Source organism: Gopherus evgoodei, chromosome 8 (genome assembly GCF_007399415.2).
Source record: "Gopherus evgoodei ecotype Sinaloan lineage chromosome 8, rGopEvg1_v1.p, whole genome shotgun sequence".
Taxonomy (NCBI): Eukaryota; Metazoa; Chordata; order Testudines; family Testudinidae; genus Gopherus; species Gopherus evgoodei.
The window spans coordinates 97639450-97660240 of record NC_044329.1 but is presented as its reverse complement, the minus strand read 5'-3'; the positions used below and the strand labels follow the sequence as shown (position 1 = coordinate 97660240).

At 39.5% G+C, this 20791-nt stretch overlaps 2 protein-coding genes across 6 annotated transcripts in view; one reads left to right on the top strand and one right to left on the bottom strand.

The window, feature by feature from the left end:
• Positions 1-1957, top strand: part of FGGY (FGGY carbohydrate kinase domain containing) — a 196901-nt gene extending 194944 nt beyond the window's left edge. For 3 of the 4 annotated variants that reach the window (XM_030571519.1, XM_030571520.1, XM_030571522.1), the window contains one exon: positions 1312-1957. In XM_030571519.1, the coding sequence (XP_030427379.1) occupies positions 1312-1393 (82 nt within the window). In that variant the 3' untranslated portion in view covers positions 1394-1957. The remainder of the gene's footprint in view (positions 1-1311) is intronic. The other variant, XM_030571521.1, reaches the window with a different exon arrangement.
• Positions 1958-2048: 91 nt separating this feature from the next.
• Positions 2049-20296, bottom strand: LOC115655754 (E3 ubiquitin-protein ligase RNF170-like). 2 transcript variants are annotated; one of them, XM_030571523.1, is made up of 6 exons: positions 20212-20296; positions 14366-14441; positions 11379-11487; positions 7466-7539; positions 6833-6943; positions 2049-5304 (listed from the first exon to the last, which is right to left on the bottom strand). In XM_030571523.1, exons 1-6 carry the CDS (start codon positions 20247-20249, stop codon positions 4999-5001), a joined length of 714 nt encoding a protein of 237 aa, XP_030427383.1. In that variant the 5' UTR covers positions 20250-20296; the 3' UTR covers positions 2049-4998. The 2 variants fall into 2 exon arrangements, with proteins under 2 accessions (XP_030427383.1, XP_030427384.1); XM_030571524.1 differs by lacking the exon at positions 20212-20296 and adding an exon at positions 18268-18352.
• Between the last annotated feature and the right edge of the window lie 495 nt (positions 20297-20791).

The following is a 20791-nucleotide window of genomic DNA, read 5'->3' as shown; positions in this document are numbered from 1 at the left end:
ATGAGAGTGAAGAAATCACATCAACCAAAGTATATGCCTCTCTGTCTCTAGCCCTGTTTGAATGCAATAACAGCTGTGTCCCTATTTACTGTTGTATGTTAGCAGGGAAATGTCACAAACGAAGCGTAAAAAGGCATGGGGTAAAATTTTCAAAAGTGCCTAAATGATTCTGGAGTCTAGGCCTCATTTGCAGAAGTGGTGAAGGCTCCTAAGTCACTGAGGTGCTTTTGAAAATTTTACCCATGGTTAAAAAAACTAGCAGTATAATCTCCATACACTACAACTGTCTTCAGCTGAAAGAAAAGGACACACACATTTCTGAGGTGCTGAATTAGTTAAGGACCTGTATTATGCTGCTTTATATGTTATACTGGAATAGCTCCATTCCAGCTGTGTATTTCAAAGGCATCCATCACCATAGCATCAAGGCTCTGAGCTATTCCACTGAGTAAAAATGCCTAAACCTTATCACTAGCCTTAAACTAGACAGCAGTTCTGTAGGGGAGGCGATGAATATGCAGTAGCAGTGTGTGAGCGCCACCTGCAGGCCTATTAGGAGATCTACAAATAAATTAATAGACTGTTCCGCTTTGTAGATAACTCAGGTCCATGTACTATCCAGTCTGATTTTTCATACAGCTTAGAAAGTGAAGTAAGTGTTTGTTCCTCTGTTGCTGAAGGAAACTGAAGAGGTTTATGGTAAAATGCAGGACAAATCAAAATTTTAAGAACACTCAGTCAGAGAGAGCAAAACATTTTTCAGCTAGAGGGAAACTATAAATTATTGTATGTGATGCAGCCACTGCTTTAGTTTTCTCCAGGCTTGTAGAGTGAATAGAGTGAAAATCTTGCTTTCTCCCATATTCATAGGCAGCTGGGGAACAAGGAGTAACCGGTATCGCTTAACATGAGACAGCACAAAGAGCACGGAGGATTTGACTAAATGTAAGGGAGGTATTAGTCATATTTGAAAAGGATTAGGCCCTTGAGGCTAAGTTCTCTCTGTTGGTGGGTGTAAATGGGCAATGTGCTATTAAAAGTCAATGGACTTGCCTTCATTTACACCCGCAGAGAATTCTGCCATAGGAGAGGGTGTCTGAAAATCAAAGCTAGGCTTAGGATAACTTGAAATCACTTGTCTGGGTAAAAACTCAGCTCTGGCAAAACACAGGACTCTACTGCCAATAAAACTTGTCATTTATAACTGAATCCAAACCACTTCTGGTGCTTCCCTGGCTAGAGTAAACATGCATATTGTGGGGTATTTAAACTGACTCAGAACTTTAAATTTGTTTAATTTTTTTTACACAGATTTTATGACAAGAAGTATGAAGTGTTTCTGAAACTTGTTGAACATCAGAGAGAGTATAAAGCCATCATGCAAGGCGTATAATCAACAGTCATATAGTCTGGGAACTACAGGGATCAAAGAATTTCCAGAGGTTTACAATTAAAAGTTCATAGGAATTTTGTCTCATTGTGTCATTCAATTTAAAACAAAATTGTTCTTTCTAATTTTAATGTAAAAATCTAGTACTTTCACTACGTGCCGTTGCACTGAGTAATCTGTCAAGCCACTGCACGCCATTGGACTATAGATTGGGGTTCTCAACCTATTTCTTTCTGAGCCCCCCCAATATGCTATAAAAACTCCACAACAACGTTTTTTCTGCATATAAAAGCCAGAGCCGGCATTAGGGGGTAGTAAGCAGGGTAATTGTCCAGGGCCTCATGCTACAAGGGGTAGGGCGAAGCTAAGTTGTTCAATTGTTGGTTTCAGCCCCAGGTAATGGGGTCTGGGGCCCTGGGCTACAGTCTTGCGTGGCGGGGCTTTGGCTTTCTGCCCTGGGCCCTAGCGAGTCTAATACCGGCCAGGCTCGGTGGACCCTCTGAAACCTGCCCCAGACCCCTGTTTGAGAACCACTGCTATAGAGACCATTGACTCCAGTTAAAAAAACAAAAAACAGACATGCCACCAGGGCCAACACTCAGGTAATGACCATAAGCTGGAAAAGCAGAAGAAAGCATTTAATTGGCTCACCAAAGCAAACCACTAGTGGCTAGGCTAGAAAGGCTGTTGCATTTTTAACATGGATTCTGCTGTACTGTTTCATAAGATGACTAGCAAAGCAGGTCTACTGCTCGGTTTAATTCTAGCACCACTCCCCTGATACAGTTAAGATTACCATGAAAATTCAATGTCAAACTCCTACTGTCCAGAGTGTAAAATTTGATGATATCATTTCTGTCTGGGTGCTGATATTTTTGAGACATGCTTGTGACCTGGAATTTGTGTTTGGTTTTTTTTCTCTGACACACCACAAATTTCAAAAGTAATTTCAAGGGGAAAAAGTGTGATGGGCATTGCTTTTTATTTGGGTGATTTCCCCCTCCTTGCAGTGTCAGACACTTGGCTGTCAGATAACTCAATCCATTTTGTCTATGGCACGTGATTCGTCCTTAAAGTGCACCAATCATTTTGAAGATGGAAAAACAGCCAGCCATTAATATTTAAAGATCAGATTGTGCCGAAGCGATTTTTTTTAAGCATGTTTATAATGCAGGTACCTTTCCATGACTCACGGATGCTAATAAAACATCCTGCTGGCTGCTTCTCATATAGCCACCAGTAAAGCTGTTCATATGAATCCGTACCCATCCTCGCATCATAGACAGGGTCTGTGTCTGGTGACAGAATAGACATGAAACTGAGAGTGTTGAGCATGGAGCCCCGACATATCGTAAGTGCAGGAGAGGCACAGTCCTGCGTTTGTGTCTGCACAAAAGACTTCCCATGCTGTGTATTGCAAACCAAAGAGAAACAGGGCTCCCTTGTGAGATATGAGGGTCCAGTCCTGCAAGAATCTGAGCAACCCCAGTGACTTCACTAAGAGTTTCATAGGAGACACATTCTGTTACTTATCCATGATTTGTGTATTTGTTATTGTTTGAACAGCAGTGCCCAGCAAGTTAGGGTTTTAACTCTGTTGAAAAAGCAAAAGGAGACAGCATTCACCATGAAAGGGGAACAAAGGTGGAGTTAGAGACAGAAGTATCTTAGCACACAGCCGACCATGCAAACTAATTGTGACTCTATTCTAGATCACCAGTGACAACATTTTTAACTCCTAGACTCCCAGCCTATTCTTTGGCCACTCACACTGAGCACTTACTATACAACAGCAATAACTATAGTACATTTATATGAAATGTGACCCCAACTTTATTCACTGGGCTTAATGGAAATTCCATTCTTTAGTATATGCAAACAGGAGTCACCTGATGACAAAATTATACTCCGAGTACCTTAAAAATAACAGCCAGGTTCTGAAAAAAAATTAATGTTAGTAGTCAGTGCTCAAAAACATCTGGCAACTCTTTTTTAAAAAAGAAAAGAATATATTTCCTGCCTTGCAGCTCATGGAAAAGCAGGTGCTGGCCTCTCCATAGTACTTAGTATGAGGAAAGAGTTCTCTATCTATGCTTTCTGAGTTCATAATTAAAACCAATGACAGCTGAAAGGTATAAAGTGGGGGGGACATAACACAGTAAATAACAGGGAAAAGTGGGGTTCAGTATTGGTATAGCATAGGATGAACTTCAAGAGGATGATAAGTTATGTCAATTGAAAATGTCACCCAAAAAATCCAACAAACATGACTGTTAGAGACCAGTATATTGTAAACAATAAATATTCATATACACACACACACGTGTAACATGTGAAGAGTAGTTGTGTTATTTTCAATCCATATCACAGATTATCTATGGACAGAGTGCAGTGTTTTCTTGCAGTGTCCCAATAATTTTAACTACTTGCAAGAAAAACAAAAACAAACCCACAAGACTGTCATGGGCTTCCTACTATATCATCATAAATTTGGCCTTGATGTTTTTTGCTGACCTAGTACAGGGACTTACAAGGAAACTACAGGGAGCATACAAAGTTTACAGGAAACGAATAACAATGCTGACTTCGTTAAAACTCAAATGCACAGAGCTTAAGGAAGCTGCTAAAAATGTACCTTGTGTTCATATATTTGAGAGTTGGATAAAGATTTGTTCAGATTCCTTGCATAATCCTTTCAATCCCTTTTAATCCCTTTTTATTTCACTCTCCCTAGAGTTCTTTTATGTCAGTTTGTATTTTGACTCAAGCTAATACTATGAACATATTCATATTGTCTGTTTAATATCAAGATTACAATTGTTAAACAGATACCTGAGAGAGTTTGTAATCCGATGGATGAGCTTATCATAATAAATGTTGGTGGCACAAAGCACCTACAGACGACCGCTTAGAGGAACCACGTAGTTGGCATTTTATTCCCCATGCCACACGCGTGGTGTCTTAGAAAGTTCTACAGTAATAAGACTATGTAGGGTCTCGAGATTACAGTATAGTAAACCAGAACTGAGATGCAACTAGTTAGATGTAAAGTGGTTTCCTAAAAAATGTTCAGGTATAAAGTGACTGGCTTTGTAATTTTAGACCTTGTGCGTATGTAACGCCAGCAGACCCCAGTTGTCGGTGGGCGGGATCAAACCTCAGACCTCTGGAGTTTAGTGCATGAGCTAAAAGCCATATGGCTCTTAGCGAAGGATGTAGAACAGACTCATTAATCTCTCTCTAAGTAGTCTTGGTGCCACTGCATGGAACAGAGCACCACACCCAGGAGGTGTGTGCGTTACACGTAGCTCCCAGACACTGTCATTTCAGGTCTTGTATGTTAAGGGAAGTCACATAAAAGGCTGCTTCACCATGCAGGAACCTAGTAAATACATAGCTGTATTAATAACCTAGGCTTGTGAGCATTTGCACAAATCAATCACTTGGCCATGGCAAGTGTACTGAGTCTTACTCCACTATAGGTCAACGTTAGAATCTTCTTAGAAACGTTCTTCAAAAGATCAGTCCATCGCATGCTGCCCCCGGAGTCAGGGAGAAGCCTGACACAGTCTGATGAAGGCTCATGAAGAAGTAGAAGTTTGAGTCTATCAGGATTCTGACAGCATGGTCTGAGTTGTAGAACTTGCCATATTTATATCTTCTGATTCCATTTGCTGGCAAATGTTAAACATGCAAATTAAAAGGAGGAAAACGACAACTAGGTCATCGACTGCTGCAAGGATTCCACAAAGAGGTTCACGCATCACGTCAAATCGGGAAGTTAAGCACATGATGGTCCCAAAGGAGCAAACAACAATTCTTAGGAAGAAGATCCATACGAGACTGCCCAGGGTGAAGATTCCTCTTAAGGCAAGATTTAGGAGTAGCGGCATGTCATAAAGGTAATCTGCAAACTAAATATTCAGTTGCACTGGGTTATGAAGTGATATTATTTTCTCTAACTCTAATTCATGGAGCTTTTTTGGTTACCAGATAAGCTTCTAATCAACATTTTTTGTCTAAAATTTCTTAATCGCAAGATTTACCTCTAATGTCCAAGTCCAGCTACACTATTCACTTATTTTCCAAGATTCAGAGACAGATTTTTTTCAGAAGAGCTCAGCTCCCACTCAGATACCAAAATAAAAGATTTTCAAAACAATGCCTTATATGTGGTGGTGGGATTTTTAAAGGGCACACAATTGTATTGACTGCTGATCTCTTTTGAAAATGTCATCCCAGGTGTGGGTGCGGAGTGCATCAACGGCAGACTGCCTGCTCTTTTCAAAATCTGGCCTTGGCAGCCCAATCCAGCAATCGTTACTCAGGCAAACTCCAGGCATGGGGAGGTACATATTAAAGGACCATAAGACTGAGCCCCTACTGGCAATAGCAAGTACTATGTAGGGTGACCAGATGTCCCGTTTTTAAAGGGACATTCCCGTTTTTTGTGACTTTTTCTTATATAGGTGCCTATAACCCCCAACCCCCTGTCCCATTTTTCCACAGTTGCTATCTGGTCACCCTAGTACTATGATACCAAGATACCCAGTGACCCTTTAAGATAACCAGTTTTTCCATATGATACAGGCAATCGCTAGCTCCTGCTATACTCCGTTGCTCTGTTAGTATATTAAATTGATAAACTATGTACTAATCCATGCCTGGAGTAAATATACAAGAGGAAAGATAATATCTGGATTTTCCCTTGGCCATTGTAATGGTTTAACAAAGTAAGGAAAACTATTAACCTGAAGAAATAACCTCCAGTCCAGAGGCTAAAGTAAGATCTGTAGCCCTTTGCAGGCCCTCCACCAGGAGGCAAGGAAGAGCTGCCTAAGGCAGGAAATGTATGTTGTCTAGCAAGGAATGAGAATGACTTATAGAGCACATGTACATCTAGCCTTCATCTTACACAGCTGTCCCATTGCCCGTTGAGCCTCCAGGCCTGCTGGGATTTTGGCCTCAGTGAGTAGTTTACACTGTAGACATTGTGAACAGCCATGCTAGCTTCACCCCTGAGAGTTTGGCCACCTCCAGGCAGAAATATGATAACTCCCTTCTGGTTTTGGATCGGACTTAGAAGTGATCGCTAGAGGCAAGCTAAGATCCTGGGGTTCAAAGCTGAGCCACATACTCCAGTTTGGCCCATCTCTAGTTCAGTTTTCTCTCCCTTGCTTAATCTCCCCACTTATTTTCCCCTCACTTCCAGAATGACTGAGCAGGGACCTAAGCAGAAGCACCTGCCGCAGGGCACCTGGCTAATAGGAATGTTGAGCCCTGCTGTAACTGGCACGGCTTTGTTACAAAGCTACACACAATGTGAACACCCAAAGGCGGAACTCCCTTACTGACCAATTAGTTTACACTGTTCAGTCTCTTTTAACTCACTGCAGCTTGGGACAGGGCTAATTAAGTGAATGTAGAAATATCCACACTTACAGGTCGAGGTTGGCCAGAGAAACGCTTGTTGTAATCTCTGATGTCACGTACAATCCGTTTGCTTGGCTTATCTTGTTGATTTTCACAAGAGGCATTGTACAGAAGAATCACCTTCCCATGGAAAACAAAAATGAGCATTGGAACTATGCAGCCGAATGTAAAGCGATGCAGGTCTTGCAGCATGAAGAAAAATACTCCACTGCAATTTATTATGCCTGTCAATATTTTTGTCACAATGACCTTTGTCTGGCTCCAAGTTTTGTCAGTGGGTCCATTTCTTACATGCAAACTCTCTCCTTCTGAAAGGGGTGGATGTTCTCTCAATTTAATGTGCAGCCTCTGGCAAGGGTCAGATGAGGATAAGAAGTTCTGTCTTGGTTTTATGAAATATTTATGCCAGAGATTCAACGACTATGCGGGGGGAGGGGAGAGAAAGCACATTTAATATTTTACAGCATTCCCTGATATGACAGGCTTCAGATGATAGAGGCAAATGACTGTAGTGCCATTCCAGCCTAAATGGGTTTTGAGATGCTAGAAAATGAGAGGCTGTACAAATATTACCCTTGGTATCTCTGCTCTTAATTCACTAACTGTCAAAAAGCAGATGTAAAGAATAGAAATTACTCTTACTTTTTGTCTGCAGAGAGGACAGTTTATTGCTCCTAACCAGGAACCATGTTTCCAGTATGTAATTAGACAGGAACCTACAAAAAGCAAAATTGGTATATTAAGGCATATGGTCTGGAGAATATTTAGGTAAAAAGAATTTACAGGGAGGCCAGCTAAGTTAATAGCCCCCTTTCCTCCCCTTATATCTGCCTAGATGACACTCTGAAAAGTGACTGACTGAAAAATGGCACTGTTCCTTCTGTGTTTTCAGAGACGTATCTGCGTCTTTCAGGTGAGACTCTGAAGTACAATAGGACCCGACTCCAAAAGGAGCCCCATTGATCTCCACAGGGCCACTTTTTTGGAATAAGGTGCTCATCACTGTGAATAAGGGGATGAGAAACTGGCTCTTAGTGACTAAAAATTTTTTTACTCCTTTTTATTGCTGTCATCTCTGTGGAACTGCCACAGTTGCTGGATTCTGTTCTGTCCTCATCGTCAACAGAATGGGTAAGTTCCAACTGCATGCCCATCAAGGCAACGCCTCTGTCCTTATATTATATCCTCAGTTTCACCTGCACAACTTCACTGAAGACAGAGGGTTGCACAGGTATAACTCAGGCCACAGTTTGAGGACAGAGTGATTGCACAAGCGCTGCAGAGGGCAGTATTTGATATAACAGCTCGAAACACAGAAAGAGCCCAGCTTGACTTTCAGATCCCACGCTCTGCTTGCCAGCCTGACCGTGAGAAAAACAAATCTTTTAACTTGTAAACTGATCAGATTTGCTATAAACACCAGTGAAAATAACCGTGGCACCACAAAATGCCATTTTGATTGTCATTGTATAGAGCTGAACTGTACTTTAATTGTCTTTATTCTTAAAAATAACCTGTACCAGCCGATGGGCACTCTTGAGCAACCCTACAATATCAAGTCTTTGGGAGTCCACAATTTAGGGAAAAAAAATCAGTAATTATACTTTCTTTTTTAGGATCATGCTTCAGAAGGGTGGCTATATGGAAACCATGTTTTAACTGATGCATATGAAATCAAGTATATAGCTGTTAGGCATATTATATAATAGATATGCTCTTAGGGATATTAAATTTGGCCCAAAAGTTTTTGGGTTTTTTTTGTGTTTTGCAAGGGAGCCTCACCCCAATTTCTGAAACAATGGCTGCAATATTTAACATTTGTTTTTGTTTGAGTGCAGGTTTGTTTGTTACAGCCTTTATTTCTTGTTTGCATGTGCAAAATCTCAATTTTGAAAACGGACAGCATCTAGATCTAAATCCCCGTGTTGTTTGTATAAATGCAGCCCAGCACCCAGCTCCAAGTTTTTGCATGTGCAAAGCTAAGATAGAAAAAAACTTCATGTTGGATTTCAGAGGTTGCTTTGGCCATTTAAGCCCTTACCCTGCACTAGGATCCATGTGGGCAGATTGCTTTATGCCAACCCCTCCTGAAGACAACAGGATCTCAGTGCACAGTCAAACCTTAGCTTTCCAATGGCTTTTAAAGAAAGCAACCCATGGCAATTAAAAATGTTGCATGTTGAATCATTTGTAAAGGATCACAGGAAGGGAAAGAACCCTCTGAAGTTCAGGTATTTGTGTGTCAGTGTGTTTTCATAAATTAGACCAAATCCTGTTTTAATCAAGTTTGCTACACTGCCTTTTGAGGGAGTTCACAGGGCGTCATTGAAATACTCTCTGCTTATTGGTAATTAAAAAAGAAATATTGGTTCAGGATCAGTTTTCCTCCTAACTTCCTGAACATACGGTTCAAAATGAATCTGAAAATGAAAACACAGGGGCGAACTGTATGAATTACCAATAATAATATATTCTGATTTTTCTGTAAATCTCCAGTTAATTTGCTTGAACAGCTATGGGTTGGCCACATTTTAAAAACAAACAAAACTTTGTGTCAGAGTGGGATACATCAAAAGTGCTCAGCATTGACCTAATCCTGTTCTGATGGAAACCAGTGGGCATTTTACCATTGACTTTAGTCAGGGAAATCTAGGCCTATGCTGCACTTTTTTGATAGTCCCACCCTAAAGTTTTATTCATTTAAGACATGAAAAGCAGGCATTGTGCAAGGGGCCAATTCTATATAAATAAGGTATTTTACAATATGAGCACAATACTGGGGTGGGATCATGTTTTTGAAGAATAAATGATTATACAGTTGGAGGAAAACAAAGTCTAAAGAAAGAAAGGGAAATAAGTCTAGAGAAGAGGAAAAGATGATAATATTATTCTTCACTGCTACATCTTTCTCCTCACTTGAAAAAAATCTGTATAATGCAACTTGTCTGATATTATTTGAAAAGTGTGTTGGGGCCATATGTTTTGCTCAGATTTGTTTTGACTTGGATTAAATTCAAGATCTTTTTCTGTATGCACGTGCATTTTATCAAGCAATGCATGTACACCAACCCAATCCATGCAAGGAGAATCCTCAAGTATTCCCATGTAGACTCTCATATAGTGGCTGGTTCCTAAGAAGTGCTCCCTGATTTTGATAAATTATTTATTTGCACTGTGCTTTTTATTGTGAAGATGGAGGTAGTGTTCTTGAATAAGCTGTGCAGAACAATGATACTTTCTAGTTTCTGTAATAGAAAATAAATCTTCCAGCACATTTCCATGCATCTACCCACATCTAGTGGGAGATCTGTTTTCTTTCCAAAGCACATAGTAGTGGATGTGATGATGTTCTAGGAGAAGATGGTCCCACAACTCTCTTCAGAACATGCTTATGGTGGGGGTGTGGGGGTGTCTCCTCTGTGCCACAGCATTAGTGTCTGATGGTCTTATTTTCATTTACACTAACGTCTCTTCATACCGTTCCGCTACTGTCAAGGGAGCTTAAAGTGTCAGTTGGATGTAAATATAATTTACATCTGCTTTAAGGCCCCTTTACACAGCCAGAGTGGAATAGTTGCACAATTTTTTTGCCTATGGAAACGTGGAAGTACATCATGAAATCAGTTCATAGATTGCTCCAGTTTTATACTAGTGTAATTCCTTTTAAGTCAATAATTACATCAGCATTTTAATTCAGTTCAGCACTGGAGAATCACCCTGATATTTAAGCTTCCCCTCGCCCTACTTTAAAACAAATAGGAAAATATTAAAGCTTGTATTTATGTAACATTAAGGTTACCATTTTACACACTCATAAGTCAAGACATCCAGAAGTTAAGGCTCTCCTAGTCATCTTAACTCACCTCATGGCACATATTGGGCCCGATTCTGATCTCTCTTACTCCAATTTTATACCAGTGTAAATGTGACCAGAACAATCCCATTGAGAATTGTGGATTTTAAAAGTATACCCATAGAGAGAGACCAATGGTTCTCTTAGATACATAGGGGTAATTCAAGCTGGACTTCCATGGGAGCTGTATAGATGGATGTGAGATCAAAACTGGGCCCCCTGTGTGAAATGTATGTGACATTATCAATTGAACTTTACATTTCTTAGTTTCTTTGTGTTTAAAATCATAACCATAACATTATAGGAATGCGGGATTTGTACTCTTTGGTTTGCATAACTATTACAATCTGTATTTCCTACCCTTTTTGCATCCCTTGGGCTCCACTGGAATTGATCAATATAAGACTGGCTTCAGAGGTATCTGTTGCCTGTTTATTGCCTCAAGACTTTCTGGGTATGTCAAACCTTTCCACGGCCTCATACATGTAAAGGCAGTGAGCAAACAGAAATGTTATTGCCGATTTTTCTAGTGATTTCAAATTAACAAAGATGAATGTGATCCTACTCTCAGTGGCAGAACTGCCATGGATTCAGTGGGCTCATATCTGAGCCCACAGTACACTCATCCTGAGATTTCAGTGATGTGTGTGGTGTACACACTCATTTACACAAGCACTGTGCATGCTATTCTGGAAAACTTACCACAAAATAAATGTCCACAATTGGTTTCTACTGGGAATGTAGCTGTTTGGAGGCAGATTGGGCAGCTTAAATCACTGTGATAAGGAGATTGCCAATGTCTGAGAGCTTCCTAAAAGGAGAAAAAAAAAATCAAACATTTCTAGTAGATGTATATTTTGATTGACATATTCAGTTTATTAATAATTATTCATAGCATATTTTGTCTTCAAGCGGTTTCATAAACATTCACTACACAACAGCCGCATGAGAAATCATCTCCACAGAAATAGATGGGGAAAATGAGGCATACAGAAGTTAAGTGATTTGTCCACTGCCACAGATGGGATCAGTGTCAGAAGTAGAATTAGGGGATTCCTTGCCTCCAGTCATGTGATCAGACCAGTAGATCATGCCTCTTTCCTGGAGGCTGTAAATGGCCTAGTCCATTAGTCATCATTACCACTAACTCAAAGCTCTAAATTCTGCCTCAGCAGTCCAAATATTTCTTTGGCCTCCATTGCCACTATTGTTCTCCTCCATCTTCCTCAAGAACGTCCTAAATATACTGGAATGAACTGAATAGGATGTATGTGTACTACTGCCTGCTGTGGGATGGCATCGTTACCTGTCAACTGTGTGTCATAGGCCCTCTACAGCTAACACCTCAAATAGAGGGCATGGTTTCAGAGCAGCACGAAACGAGTTCTACCCTTGTGACGCTCTAGAGGAGCACTGTGAGGTCATAGGTGGCCAGGCATTTGTTACAATACCTTTAGAGTATCCTAGCCTACAATTCTAATCTGTGAAAGCCATAGGGATTACCAAGGTTTCCAGATGTTTTTTTTCTAGATTACCCACATACCCATTGCTAAAAAGCCAGTCTACCTAGCATTATGTTCATCTCTGCCAGTCTGATTTAGTGAGTGGCGAGGAAACCACTCAGGTGCAATTTTTCTTACTGCATCTCAAATCCTGGCTGTCATTGACACTTTTTGCCGGCTTCACTTGTTCTGATTTATGAGCTGGTCTGTAATGGATCATGAGACAGAATATGCTTGTCTTGTATTATTTATACAGATCAATGAAAAACTTGCATTTAGGTAATCATCACTTCTCATAGCTACTCTTAGATCAGCCAATGAAGTTAGTCTAATAACAGTGCAGTTAGTTTATCCTCCTGGAGATATAGTTATTCTAATTTTCATGTCACTCGCATTAAGTATTGGGGTCTTCCGAATTTGAACTTCCACAGACATTCATCTGTTTTAAGGCACATGCTGAAAGTGGGTAATGCCATTTGTCATTCATGTCTTATGTACTTCCAAAGGGTACAGATGGAGGACTAGCATCAATTCCACAATTTCATTTTGCACTTTGATCAGAAAGCTGTGTAAAGTATTTGTGGCATATGATGACGGACAAAATTCTGTGGAATTTTTTTTCCCCCCCCACAGAGAAAAATCAGGCAAACATATTATCTTATGCAATCACCATATGCTTGTCATACCTTATTGCTCAACAAGATCATAAGTGCCAATTTTCTTATTTGCTCTGATTCGTAGTTCAAACACCAAGTTGGCATATACTTTCCTGACAAATCAATTAACCCACTTTCACACATATTTGATCTATTTATGGAAGATGTGATAAAAGGGAAAAATAGAACTTAGAACTTTGAATGTCAGACATCAGCAGAGCCAGAGAAACTAATGAAGATTCAATCACATTTAAAAATCAGGCATAGGTTTAATTTTTATTAATTTTGCTCTTCCAAGAAAACAGAAAGAGACAGGCTAACATGTATTTCTGCAAAATAACTGAGCATGAATCCAGGTATTCATGCCACAGCATAGTCTAAAATTATCAGTTCATTGAGTTAATATGTTTGAAATCAGCACCCTCTAACTAATTCTTTTCTTTGCATGACAAAGATCTGTAACTAAGACGAATACATTTAAAAAATATATCAAACCTATTGATAAAATTCTCTTCCTCCTGTAGTCATGATATTGTAAGTGTGTACAGCATCTTTCTTGTACATGCTGTGTGTGAGACATATGAATTGCTTCACCCACCACTGAAATGCAGCCACCTCTGGAGAGGAATAATAGTACACAGCAACATAACACCTTGGGACAGGAAGTGTCATACCACACTTAGTTAAGTGACAAAGTAATTTAAGATGGACAGAATGTTAATTACTCCACTGGAATTTGTCCAGGTCACTGGGAACAATTGTTCTTGTGAAAAAATTACTAGGAGAACCTCACCCCTTAAAACACCCCTCATCAGAGCAGACCTTTCCAGCAGCATAGACCACCTTAACATTCGGGAATGATCCTAGTTCAGCAGTATCTAGAAGGAAGAATCTCACCTGATGAAAATCCAACACCACTTCATGAAGCAATCTGGGTTTGCCTTAAAGATCTCCTAAGAACTGACCAGGCTGCACCCTGCTTAGCTGCTGAGATACTGATAACACTGTAGCCCAAAGTAGGAGAAATGGAATTACAAACAGCAGCAGCAGCCCTGAAAAATGACCTCACAGTAAACAGATTTTAACGCAATATGACTTAAAAAACACATGTGGCACAGCACATTCATGGCGGATACTTGTAAACTCTTATTTTATCAAAATTTGACATAAAGGGGCAGATCCTCAGCTGATTTTTATTGTCACAGCTCCACTGATGGAACTATGACAGTTGAGGAGCTGCCCCAGAGTCCATAGCCTTTGTTTACATGTGTTGCATATTTTACCTAATTGGATTATCTATCAGCCTTTTGTTTGAAAAGTAATAAAACCCTCACTTTAAGCTTTATCTGATACAAAAACAGGCAGCAAATGTGTTTCTAATTATGTAACTGAGCTATTGAATCAAGGGAAACCCAGCATTCCCAGACTAACTGATGGAAATTCTCAAAAGCTCACCTGACTGTTGGACCTCAACAAGTATAAACTGCTTGGGTATTTTATATTGAAATAAGTTTTAAAATACTGAACTTACAATAGGATTCCTAGGGGACAAATGTTTATAGTCTTTTTCCAGATGACTCATCTTCTGCTGACTTAAATTAGCAAACCTGTTAAAAAAAAAAAAAAAAAAAAGCAAACCAGAGTTTATGCCATTTAGAAAATGGGAGACTGATGTTACTGTGTTGTCATGCAATATTAGTCCCAATTCCTGAGTTGAGTCATTGCACAAATGGGTGCATAAACTCATCAAGTGATAAGCTTTTTTCTAGTAGTAGCTGCCATTAAGTGATATCGTGGTTAGACATTGAAAATACTAGCCACTATACTCAAGGCATCATGTGAATCATTTTTTTTTAAAAACATCAGAAAGTCAGATGACAATCTGACAATGATCTCCTCATTATGACACCCCAAGAATATGTAAATAAAGCCAAGAAATTTAAATATAGCGCTACCAAGCAAACAGTTATTTATCTTCTTGTGATATTTGCTTATTGAATGAAGTGAGATGGAAAATTCTCTAACTCCTGCAATGTGATCTTACCACAATAAGATTAATGTGTTAACTTTCTTGGTCCTGAGCCTGCAAGTTGTTCTACATGGGCGCACCTCTGCACCTATACAGGTCTCTTGATTTCAAAGGGGCTCCATACAGTTCAGGCATCTACCCACATTGGGACACTTGCAAGATTAAGATCTTATTTTGTTTCATTGTATATTTCATGCAGTATGACAAATTTCAAATCAAAAGAAAAGGCCAGACTAGAATGGCAGTAGCTTTACTGAGATAAAAGCCCTAATTGAAATTACTGGTTACTCAGAATGCAGAGGGCTTGCAAGATTTGGCCATATATTGTAATAATCTCCATTAGCTATAAAAACAGCTTTCCTGCAGTAGAAACAAAATCTAATATCTTTCTGTGGATATGCATCTTAGAAAAGGACAGCCATGCCCTTTGGGGAAAGAGGGTGAAAGTGGGTACGTGTAGGCTTTTAGTAATCATTATTAGAGTGGCTTGTTCAACCCCCTATATGTTTTTGTCTTTTGACTGGGGGAAATAGGTCCATAAAAATTAGCACACTTTAAATAAACTAAAAATACATCTGAAGAGCTTTCATTGCTTCCTTGCCCTGCCCAGCCTTTTGGAATTCTTCAGATTGTACAAAATTATCCAGAGGAAGACCACTCTGACCACAGCTACAATGGCTTTGACTTTTCCCTGGCAGAGTCAAAGCCTGAGGGCCAGGTTCTGAAGCTGCCAGTGGAACTTCTACAGGGTTATAGTGGTGTAACTGATGTCAGAATCCATCCCTAAAAGGTGCATTTCTGATCCTCCATATAAATGCTTGCACCTGCATTCTGGGAAAGAAGGCTGGGGGCTTTCTAGAGAGTGAAACAAGAGAAATCTCCTATTCAGTGGCTACAAGAGAAGTGTTTGGGTCAGCCAAGAGGACTAGATTTTGTAATTTTTGAGTGATAAAGCTGTGATTTCCAAAGCCAGGTAAGGGATTTAGATGCTTCGTTCCCATTACAATTAATGGGAGCTGGACAGCCCATATCCATAAGGCAGTTGAGTGGGGGGGGGAGTCTCAGCCTGACTGCCAAGCAGGTAATGAATGTTGTCTTGTCACATTGGGTTTCCATACTGCCAGTGTTGTACATGGCAAAATTATTTATGCAAGATGACTAGATACTAGATGCTCACTGATCTGCCCCTATGGGAAACAAAATTGCTTTTGTGAAAAATGCATGGGCCTGTTCTTGCTCCCATTGAAGTCAATGTCAGCAAAACTCCAGTTGACTTTAGTGGAAGTAGGAACATACCCCAAGTATGGTGAGGTATGTGAGGAGCATTCAGGTATGCAGCCTTTACACAGGGGAACTAAAAGCACACCATTTCCAAACGGAGGACTCTGTGGCCAGTGCACTACTCATTAATATAGAAATAAACTGTCATCACTGGGAAAGGAAATAAGTAACTTAACTCAGGTGCCTCTCCCTCTTTTGTTACCTTTCATTGTCATAGTTAAGAATTAACCCTTTTTAATCAATAGATAATTTTCTGCTGATGCAGGCCTGCCTTTTGTAGCCCAAAGGAAACCAGGGACAGTCTTGATAAATCACTTGTGTGCAGTGTCTGGAAAGATGACTTTAGTCAATATTAAATATTCAAGATGTGCTCTTTTTGGTTAATGTCACAACAATCCACTATGCCCCCGAGAATGATACAAAATATGTTTGATGCAGAGGCAAGGTTCAATATTAGCGTTCAATACAAGAATATCAAATAGCTTCCTTAGCGTAGCGGTATTAACTGCCACAAGGTGAAAAATAAGTTTAAAGAGGTCAGTTTACATTGATTATTATTGCTCATCTCAGTGGTCCTGTGAGAGGTTTGGACCCTGCTCCTGGAAACGCTGACAGGCATAGGTAGCCTTACTCAGGTGAGTTGTCCCACTGAAGCGGCACTGCTCACGTGAGTAAAGCACCATATTTATGTTTGCAGGATCTGGGCTGGCTTTATGCAGGGTGAGATTTGAAACCACTCACTAAAGGATTGATTATGCCAGGTGGTGTCGGTGAGCTGGTGTGCTGGTAGAAGTGCCTGATAAAGGTGATACATTCTTGTACTGCACCTGGAGGTTTAATTCTAGTTTAAGTGCTTTTGCAGGTTAAAGAGAAGCATCTTCTAGAAGCCAGTTGTATTGATCTCTCTAAACAATGCAAATGTGATGCCCAGAATTGGGTAGATTTCAGCAGTGCAAAGGACTTGTGGATAATGGGGCCAGACTACTCCCATAAAAAGTGAGTTGAGATAAGCTGCATCCTTATCTCCGACCCAAGTCTCCCACATGTAGTTTAAAGTGACTAGTGGTTTAAAAAAAGAAACAGAGCTGCCATCTGTTTAACTTGAACTAAATCCAACACCTAAAATAGGTCTCAGCAAAGAGAAAAGAGTTGGAATGCCGCAAGGGAAATAGTCTGTCCCTGAGCTGCGTGTGTCCTTGTTAATGCAGTCCCCCTCCCCCCGCCCCACGTTTATCAGACCAATCAACAACCGAATCATAATATATCTATTAACCTTGCAGGTTAATTCTTCTGTTTGCTAGCCCCATATTGCTGCTGACCCATTTTGTCTTGAAATGTTTATTCTATTTAAATTGTTTATGTCCCAGTAGAAAGTTTAATTTTAAAAAAGAAACAAAATAAAGGGGAAATTACAATTATAGTCTTAATCTAAGATTATTTTAATTTATTTTTAACATGTGAAAAACTGGTAATGATTGTCCTTTCATTGCTGAAAATTACCAGAAAACCAGTCAGCCACTCATTTTGGGGTATACATTAGGGACAGACCAAGACAATCCATTATCCTCTGATGTGGGTCGCAGATGAATGCTAACTTTTGTCCCAGAGGTTGCCAAAACGCAGGGCCTGATCCTCCTCTGACATTGGTGTAACATCATTAACTTCACAGCGGTTACTCCCTAATTTATAGAGGTGTATCTGAGATCAGAATCAGGCCCATGACATTTTGTATGGCCTCTTGCGAAGAACTATCACAGTAGGACAAGATGCGGAGCAGTAAATTGTTTAGTGACTATTAGTGACAGATATACAGCAACGGGTTCTCAGCTGGTGGGAATAGGAGAGCTCCATGTGGGCATCAATAGAGCTTTGACAGTTTATACCAGCTGAGGATCTGTCTCACAGTAAACTATTTTCTTATAGTCTATTATTCTGTGGGGAAAATGTATGATATGTGCATTTATTTAATACATTGGACCAGATTCTGATCTCATTTATGCTGTTGTAAATCAGGAGTAACCCCACTGATGTCAATAGATAGAATGCTGGTATGAGATCAGAATTAGACAAATGATGAAAAATATATCTGAAAGAGTTAATCACATCCTATAGTCAGCACCCACCTTATAACTCGAGAAGTCCCATTGTGTTAGTGGGGCGGAGGTGGAGGGGTAGGGTAAAAGAATAGTAGAGTTAAGATCCTCCATGCAGATCTGAGAGCAGAATTTATCCTTATTTCTGATGAGAGAATATGATGTGCTACCCTTAGCACCTCTTGGTGGTAGCATAATTTTATGTCAGAGATTCAGCTTTAACTAAATTAAAATACTGTCCTACGCTGCAGTGTTTGCAGTCCAAATATTTCAAGTTTATGGTAAAATTTAAAAGTGAAATTGACTATAATCTGACCAGAAACTAGATAACCAGTGTGACAATAAATTAGAAGGTTAAAAAGTTAATTTTACTAACCTCACGTGTTATTTGCAGCATGCCCATGAAATCTGATTCTTGAAATTTTTGGCTAATATTTTTAAAATCTATGTGCTTAAAGCTTGGCATGAGAATGTGCATTCAGGTCCTAAAAAGCATGGTCTGATTTTTCAGTGTTGTTCTACAATTCACATTGACTTCATTGGGAATTGTGAGTGCTCAGCATTACTGCAAATCAGACCACAGTTATTTAGGTACCTACCTACAGACTTAAGTGCTAAACTTTACAAAGCTAAGTGAGAAAATTTGGTTCATAATTTTAACCAGACCATGTCCCTATTAACAGGAAAAAATAGATGACAGCTCAAAAAGCCTTTCTAAGTCAAGCTTTTCCCAACTGGAAGAGAGCTAGAACCCCTTCTTTATGCAACATGTGCTTGTGACAGCCTTTGAAGACTAGTATACTAAAAATATCAGAATTATACTGGATGTTGATATATAATGCTTGATGTCAAATCTTACCTTTGCTACAGGTTTATATGGGTTGGTTTAGTTGTTCCTTTTTTAAAATTGTTTGGAAGGTCTCCCTTTCTGAAATCAGACCCTTATGTTTATATACTTTTCTCAGAGAGCACAGTTATGTCCTTTAAGGCCAGATTTTCAAACGAATTCTGCTCCCATTTAAGCACCTAAACAAAGGCAAGATTTTCAAAGATGTTCAGCCCCCAGCAGCTCCCAATATGACACTTAGGGTCAGATTTTCAAGAAAGTTGAGCTATTTTATAATCTGGTCATGTATTTTGAGGTCTAAATGCAAGCAGAGCTCTTGGGGGATGGGTGGGGTGGAGAGACTGTCCCTAACTGTGTGTGCTGAACTATTTCTGAAAAATCCAACCCATAGTGTTTAGCTGGCATTATTGTGCCTTACATATGGTTAAGAAGAGTGCACACAGGAATTGTGTGAACTAGTTGTTGGAGCATTGAATGGGGAGCCAGAAAATGTAATCCTTTTTCTGCCTCAGTGGTCTTGGGAAGATCACTTAACCTCTCAGTTTTACATATGCAATTTTTATTTAATTTGAAGCATGCAATACTTGCCCAACTCACAGGGGTGTTTTAAGGGAATTAATTAAAGTTTGCCAAGCACTATGTAGATGAAAAGTGTTAACTATTATTAATGCTTTTTGCTAGGAACATCTGACATGCAGAATTAAAACAGACCTCTCTCTGAAGTTTAAACTTGCTAGAATTTATGGTACCACATTATCTCAGGGTCAAACCCCTGTGATACATGAGCTATGGCTGTGTTAAAGTACAGTGTTTTTAAAACTGCTGCTAGGGGTGCACATAAATAATACACTGCAAAAGCTGATTGTACTGTGCTGCAAACATGAACATAAATTTCAGCAATCGGACACAATCACTATTTAACGTACATATTAAGACTGGCCACAAGCACATTAAAAATATTAGACATCCTGCGAGGAAGGAGAAATTGGTGGTGCCAAAGTTCCCTCTTTTCAAAAACAGATTTAAGTTTAGGTTTCCAACAGTTAAAATGCTATGGATCTTTTTTACCTGGAACATTTACTCTACTATAAAAGACCACAGCAATCATTCTAATGCACTCATCTTACCTTGGTTCTGAAGGTCTGCATAAAGTATGGCTTAGCATTCCTACTTTTATAGTTGTGTGAAGGGCTGTAACAGCTAGACTTCTTCTCTCTTCTGCCAGCTGACAGAGAAGTGTTATGATGTGGGGTCATCACACACAATTCATTGAGGCAGGCTTCAGCTTGGTTAATTATTAACTGCGTTGCCTAATGTCAAGGTTTTGTAAGGTTGTCTAAATTCCACTAAGGAAAGAAACCTCCTTTCAAATAAAGCAACTTAGCTTTTTTCTTTTTTTTTAAGATCCCCCAAGGGTCCTCTAGAATTTTAACATTTTTTTAACATGATTAAAAAGATACACAAATGTAACTGCAATATTGCATTACTATCTTCAAATATTAACTTGATCAAGGTCGTGCCACTAGTATTGTGATCATATGATACAGTAGCAGCCTATCTAGTGTGCAGATAAGAGTTTAGCTAGAGTACTGTGGTGAAACAAGCTTAATACTTGCCAGACACTTGTGATAGCTTAATATTGCATAACGATTTAAATTGATTGTGCAGCACACAATCCAATTTAATCATGTGATTTGGGCTTTTTTG

Bases quoted from the DNA above. Each gene is read 5' to 3' on its own strand.
- LOC115655754 (XM_030571523.1), bottom strand. From the start codon at position 20,249: ATGCTAAGCCATACTTTATGCAGACCTTCAGAACCAAG. The intron at 6,944-7,465 runs GTAAGAGTAATT...TTCCATGGGAAG, and splicing joins GTCCTCTCTGCAGACAAAAA to GTGATTCTTCTGTACAATGC. The intron at 5,305-6,832 runs GTAAGTGTGGAT...CTGAATATTTAG, and splicing joins TCTCTGGCCAACCTCGACCT to TTTGCAGATTACCTTTATGA.